General features: G+C 36.3%; 1 protein-coding gene across 3 annotated transcripts in view; it reads left to right on the forward strand.

Annotated features, from left to right (window-relative positions):
• The window catches only part of AGTR1 (angiotensin II receptor type 1), a 47,322-nt gene extending 42,379 nt beyond the window's left edge, over window positions 1-4,943 (forward strand). For all 3 annotated transcript variants that reach the window (XM_026015773.2, XM_026015774.2, XM_072727101.1), the window contains one exon: window positions 2,929-4,943. In XM_026015773.2, the coding sequence (XP_025871558.1) occupies window positions 2,979-4,058 (1,080 nt within the window). In that variant the 5' untranslated portion in view covers window positions 2,929-2,978 and the 3' untranslated portion in view covers window positions 4,059-4,943. The remainder of the gene's footprint in view (window positions 1-2,928) is intronic.
• The last annotated feature ends 2,656 nt before the right edge of the window (window positions 4,944-7,599 follow it).

Consider the following 7,599-nt stretch of genomic DNA (forward strand, 5'->3'; position numbering starts at 1 on the left):
CAGAGTTTCTCAAGTGATATGCTCACTTAAATAATAAATACCTTACTAAAATGTCCAGGGATGTTCCCCTAGTTGTTCAGAGCAGCCTTTTATATATTAAGTATTAGTCAATGTGGATCGATGGGACTGAAGAAGAAACTGAACTCGGATTGTGAAGGAATTGGAGTCCGAAACTATGTTTATAAATCGGTTCTTTCAAATGCAAATTCTTTCCCATAGAAATTCTTTAATATATGATGGTTACGGTTCCAGGCTATTCAATAACCTTCTACCCACTCAGAGATAGTATTCATAGAACCAGCCTGAGACGTGTACTCTTAGAGTTAGGGTCAAGAGAGAAAAGAAGAAAAAGAGGAGAATTTCCTCCCTATTTCCCAGCACCCAAGCTCAGAGCACCCAAGGGATTCTAAAGCATTAAGTTTATCCCTTCCTATCTGTTAGTGGCCTTGCATCCAAGCTGAAACAAATATTTACCTCTGCCCTAGTTTTCAGTTATAGAGTTCACGCTGGCTGCTTTTTAATCTTTGAGATTCTTTAACCTTGACATTTCCACTTTTTTTCCTAGGCAAAATCCAACTGATCTCAACCAGATGTTAGAACAAATAAGTAAATTAATACACATTAAGGCATAAATGACTGCTAGCCCGTACACCTTCCATGAAGCCTTTAATTTTTAATAGGGAATAGTTATTTACCTAAAGGAATTTATACTTCTACGTTGGTATAATTTCAGCAACTATGATAAAATAAACTGAAGAGTCAACAAAATGTAGGGAAATCCTTCTGGATGAGGAAGAAACACGTCATATCTCCTTGAGAGCCTAGCCCTAGTTTCCATTTTATTTATTCCTTCTTTTCATCTTCTTCTGTTTTAGAAACCAAATACTTCTAAAAGTACCAAGGAGTTTTTTTTTTTTTTTTTTTGTCTGTTTGTTGGGTTTGGTATGATTTTGTTTTTGGTTTTGATTTTTTATGCAAGGCGAGGCCCAAGTTAACACTGAGTGTTTTCTGTAAGATCCTTTCAGGAACAAAATATAAATTATTTCTTTGGTCCCAAAGAAACTACTCTCAATATGCTATACTCATAGCTTTTAAGTTATATGCTATTTACTCATTCTTTTGTCCTCCGGCACACTGTTCATCAAGCATTTATCATCTGTCCCCTGGAATAGTCTGGGGCCTACATTATTCGAAACAGGCCCTGCCCTCAAGCAGCTGATGTACCACTGGAGAACACTGGTCAACAGACCATTATAATATAGTGTCTGTATCCAGAGTGGCTTAGCAAATGGAACAGCCAGTTGCCTAGACAAGACAGAAAGGCTCCACAAAGGATGTCACCTTTGCTTGTTTGTGGATGCTAATGAGAGAAGGGGGGAAGAAGTTCCAATTATATAAGGCTAAGTAGAAAAGGAGAAGATAATGAGGATAAAAAGCCAAAACCTTAAAAAAAAAAAAAAAAAAAAAGCCAAAACCTTGGGTAAGGAGAATACCTACCTCTCGGGAGAGGCAAAGAGGCCATTTAAGAAGCTCATTCTTCCTAGTGTTCTCTCTTAAGATCTGGCTACCTGAGTCTTATCCTTCTCACAGCACCACCTACCCCAAGATGGACACCACCATTAGGTGTATGTGTTCATCCAGCTCTCCTGAAGGCCAAGCACAGCTATCCTGGGCAGACTAGCAGTGTCTTATTCCTGTTCCTCTTCTTGTCCAGGACACCTTGCTACAAGAGAAACGGATGGCCAAGCCCTTCTATGGACCTGCCCCTGGTGTAGCAAGAGGGTCATTACCCAGCACCTCTTTCCTACCCAGACCCCCTCCCCCACCCAGCACCCCTTACCCACCTGTGCCAGATGCTGAGCTTCTACCTCAGAGTGTGCCTGTGCCACATCCTGTGATGTTACACTTGCAGCGTCCTCAACCTCCCTCCCAAAGGTTTTCTGATGGACTCTGCTAGGGCAGAAGATGTTGATTTTCTAAATCACATAAATAAATAGCTTGATTACTCATTATGTAAAATATTGAAGCAAATATTTGCAGAAGTCTTTATGGAGCTCATTCCTGAGCATCTGATTCTTCCAAAAATCCTAAAGAACTGCTGCCATCTTAAGCTCCCACAAAAGACATGTTTTATTGATAACCCTGACCTATTCTGCTCATCTGACATTCCTGTTATATGAATGGTTAACCCCAGAGTTCACTCCAGAAATCTCTGGCAAGCACAAAAGTTAGGAGATTCAGTCTCTTTTCCTAGACTGAGCTGGAAGTTAAAGAATAAAGTGGGTATTGACTGTAGTGGCCTGGGAAACCATGGCAGGAATGCTAGTCCACAAAGTTTTGAGCCCTCTCCCTTATCCCTTCCTAAATCAGTTCCCACAATGACCAATTCCTCAGTAACCCGGAGGCAGCTATTCTGACCACTTCAGGGAGGATGCTAATAATGTTTATATTTGAGTAAAGATTAGGAAATGAAAGATATGGTTTGAAGAATAAGATACAGATTGTCATACTTCTAAGGTTAAAGACTAATTAATTAGCCTTGCCTACCTCTGAAAAACCACAAGTCTTCCTGAATAATGAATTTAATTCAGTGTTATTTTCTGAGATTTAGATTATGTTTTTAAAATCAATTTGGAAGCTAGGAATTACTTCTAGAAAAAATGTAAAGGACATAAAGTTTATTTACATAGGATCCCCACTTCCATTTGTCTGGAGGGTATTTATCACTTCCTAGAAAAGCAATATGTTCTAAAAATTAATTTAAATGTGTAAACTTAGACTCTCTCAGTTCAGTTTTTCTCCAGAAAATATTATTGATTTTTTCCTAAGACAAAAGTTGAGTTACTATATTTATGATTGAAAAATAAAACTGCATGTTTATAACCCAAAGTTAATTTTTTTTTATCTTTTCATTTTTATTTTCTCCAGGTGCATTTGGCATAGTGTCTGAGACTAATTAATTAACCCAGGAGATCAAAATGATCCTCAACTCTTCCACTGAAGATGGTATTAAAAGAATCCAAGATGACTGTCCCAAAGCTGGAAGGCATAATTATATATTTGTCATGATCCCTACTTTATACAGTATCATCTTTGTGGTGGGAATATTTGGAAACAGCTTGGTAGTGATTGTCATTTACTTTTACATGAAACTGAAGACTGTGGCCAGTGTTTTTCTTTTGAATTTAGCATTGGCTGACTTGTGCTTTTTACTGACTTTGCCACTATGGGCTGTCTACACTGCTATGGAATACCGCTGGCCCTTTGGCAATTACCTATGTAAGATCGCTTCAGCCAGTGTCAGTTTCAACCTCTATGCCAGTGTGTTTCTACTTACATGTCTAAGCATCGATCGTTATGTGGCTATTGTTCATCCAATGAAGTCCCGCCTTCGGCGCACAATGCTTATGGCAAAAGTCACCTGCATCATTATTTGGCTGCTGGCTGGCTTGGCAAGTTTGCCAACTATAATCCACCGAAATGTGTTTTTCATTGAGAACACCAATATCACAGTTTGTGCTTTCCATTATGAATCCCAAAATTCAACCCTCCCCATTGGACTGGGCCTAACCAAGAATATACTGGGTTTCTTGTTTCCTTTTCTGATCATTCTTACAAGTTACACTCTTATTTGGAAGACCCTAAAGAGGGCTTATGAGATTCAGAAGAACAAGCCAAGAAATGATGATATTTTCAAGATAATTATGGCAATTGTGCTTTTCTTTTTCTTTTCCTGGGTTCCCCACCAAATATTCACTTTTCTGGACGTACTGATTCAGCTGGGCATCATACATGACTGTAAAATTGCAGATATTGTTGACACCGCCATGCCCATCACTATTTGCATAGCTTATTTTAACAATTGCCTGAATCCTCTCTTTTATGGCTTTCTGGGGAAAAAATTTAAAAAATATTTTCTCCAGCTTCTGAAATACATCCCTCCAAAGGCCAAATCCCACTCAAGCCTATCAACAAAAATGAGCACACTTTCCTACCGCCCCTCAGATCATGGAAACGCATCCACCAAGAAGTCTGCTTCATGTGTTGAAGTTGAATGACACACTTGAAACCTGTGGGTGAAGTAATCTTGTAAAAGAAGAAGCAAGAAAAACATTCCCCTATAGTATATTCCCCTTCACTATCAAATGAGCATTAGCTACTTTTCAGAATTTAAGAAGGTCATTTGGTCTCTGAACCTTTCTAAAGCTCTGAACAAAAGCTTTCCTTTCCCTGTGCAACAAAACAAAGCAAACCACATTTTGCCACATTTTACATTAGAAAGATGATGGCCACTCAAAGAATGAGGTCAGAAACTGGATGGATGTGATTGGGAAAATTTTACTGGCAGAAATTCCATCTCCCCAGTCTGCTCTTGTTCTGTTAAGGTTTGATTTCCACATAAAGGTATGTGGAATATGTTAAACCTCGAGAGGAGCAACAGGGTCAGAGCTCAAGATTGCTCTGCCCAATTTCCAAAGGGCAGTAAGCTTTTGTTCCTATTTAGCAATTAGCAACCCTGGCCCACTTGTACCTGCTACTGCACATTCTGTACATAGACTTGCTAAGTAGTAATTGTCAAGTTTCAGAAACTTTTGCGAAATTCAGCTAATGTCTTACAGATTCACACTGCCAAAACATGCCAACTATTTGGCTTATTTGTATACAGATATTACCAAAGTCATATATAAAAGCTAAACTACTTGTAAAGGTGTTACTCTGGTCCTAGGTAGTAGTGTCTTCCTAGTCATATCGGTTGTGTTTCATAATCTGAGAAGTATATATATTTTGTGATAAAAAGATTATATATCATAAAGTATGCCTTACAGTTTTAAAAAATATATGTTTTATCTGTATATGTATATCTATATCTCTAAACTGTTGTTACTTGATTAAAATCTGGTAAACATACTTACATTAAAATAAAATAATTTTATTGTAACGTATTTAATCTCCATTACTTAAAAGAGATGCTGATTTATTTTTAAAACAAGACAAATATAACTATGAACACATTTCCATTTAAATTTTAATACAACAGACAGTTTAATACTATTTCTTATAGATTTTATATCCTGCCATTGCAAAGATAAATAATACAATTTATTCCACTGCACAGCATGGAAAAAATATATCCTTTTGAGTTTTTCAAAATTTTTCATGCGACAAAGAAAAAACCCATTTCTTATGACACGAATATAAGACACTATTTTACACATAATTTTTTAATAGGACTTTTCTAATTATATACATGATCATTGTAGGAAATGAAGATATAGTAAAGCATAAAAATAAGTTACAATTAGTTTTCCTGCTTAAAAATTACCATTTTTAACATTTGGGTGCATTTTCTTCTACTTTTTTTGCATTCATTATACACACATACATATATGGATTGTGATATTTGAGTTAGAATATGTATAGTACTTTGTATACAGACTTTTCACTTGATGTCATAGCATGGTAGCTTGCTACACCATAAATATTTTTTCTAAAACATTTTAATAATTGAGTAACATTACAAAACACAGACACATTCTGATATAGTTAGCTAGTCCTAAAATTGGAACATTTAGCTTTTTCTGATTTTTCAAGATCATAAATTGCACTGTGACAAATGTGCAAGTATTTAATCTGATAAATTACTCACAGTACAGTTCTAGAAGCAGTACGACCAAGGACATAGATATGAACATTTTTAATACTCTTAATACATATTGCCAAATATTTTCCAGAAAACTTATAACAATTTATAATACTACCAACTATGTATGAATATATCTCAGCACAGTACCCGAAGCATGCCATATTTACTAAATTTAAACAATAAGGAAATTTTACTGGAATCCAGTTACTACATCCTATAACAGGGATGCACCTGCCCTAGAGAAAGTACTCTAGCATTCCTGCTTCATTTTTCTCCCTAGAGGCCTCACTGGCTTGGGAGCCCACATGGAGCAGGCTGATGTGATCATCTGACTCAATAAACAGTAGCCAAAAGAGGGGGGTGATGTATGAAACAGTCAATGGAAGCTGTGGGCAAGGGGGTGGGCATTCAGAGAGGCGTTATTGGGCTGGTCTGAATCTCCACAAAACAGCCTATTATATTCACATTGCCAAGGATAGAGAATTTATTTGAGAATAAATGTGGCTACATATGTCTCATATTATTTTCCTTTAACATTATTTTTAATTTCGCTAACTCCAAAGTTCTGTTACATTTTCACAAAGTATTATGCTTAAAAAATAAATTCTATCTCACTCCAAATTATAGTGTAAACTTATCCTATTTGAATTCCCTCCCAGTCAAACGTATAACTGTTCATTTTTTTTAATTCAATACTCATCTTAATCTAAGTTATTACAAGTACTTCAAATTTGCAGAACCATTTGGTAAGTTACAGTTGGTAAGATTTCTGGCAGATAATTGCATTTAGATATCCTTTATGTCATGTATTTATTAGCTGGCATGAATAACACGTTCCAAGCCTCATTTTCATTTAAATTTAATCAAATTATATTGTGATTTTTTTTTCCCAGTCCCATTTTGTGAAATGGACATTGGTAACTTCAATGATTAATCTTGCTTTTTTCAGTAAGACCAACTTAATATTGAAGTGCAGATTCTACTTACAAAAATGTTAGGACAAGATGCCATAATTTACTCTTCTTGGACATATTCAAAGGTTAGGTGAACTCCTTATATTTTTTTTTGAATTTTTTTGGAATATTTTGAAAATTTATGCAGAAAGGAATATTTACCATAAGGATACAAGTGCCAAATCATCCCAATATGTATTCCAACAGTAAACATTTCAATTAGCTGCTGTGGGCAGTATGAAAGAGAGCCAAGTAAGCAATAGCTTGATTGGCAAGCCATGGAAAGGCTCAAAGAGATCAGATGCCACAGATTCTCAGTTTTATAAATCTGTATACTGGGCCATTTTTTCCCCCAACAGAACATGCCAATCTGGGGAACCAGAGAAGAGAAAACAGATTCAGATAAATCACAAAAGTGAAGTGAGTGAAGAAAACGAGTCCCAAGGAATTTTGGATACTAGTGTGAAAGATGATTTCCCCAAGGGTAAAGAAGAAAGTAAATCAGGAACAGATGAGACTGAGGAGTAGTAAACAGAAGCCTGGAGGCAGCCACATACTGCCTCAAGGCCCAGGGTGCAATCCTCACAAAAGAGCTACATGTGGATGTTTAGGTCCCCAGGGCCATGTTGTATTCTCTGATGCCTATGTCATACTTCAGAACCAGCATCCATGTCTCTAATCAAGGAACAGAATATAATGATCTATAGCTGATAGCTACATGTGTTCCTTCCTGGTTAACCAATAAAAACTTGCTTTCTGATGCCCAATAGACACATGAAAAGATATTCAACATCACTAAGCATGAAAGAAATGCAAATCCAAACCAATGACATATCACCTTACACCATCAGAATGGCTAGAATCAAAAAAAAACAAGAAATAATAAGTGTAAACAAGGATGTTGAAAAAAGAATCCTCATGAAATATTGGTGGGAATGTAAATTGATGTAGCCACTAGCGAAAACAGTAGGGAGGTTCCTCAAAAAGTTAAAAATAGAAATA

Source organism: Vulpes vulpes, chromosome 11, assembly GCF_048418805.1.
Source record: "Vulpes vulpes isolate BD-2025 chromosome 11, VulVul3, whole genome shotgun sequence".
Lineage (NCBI taxonomy): Eukaryota > Metazoa > Chordata > Mammalia > Carnivora > Canidae > Vulpes > Vulpes vulpes.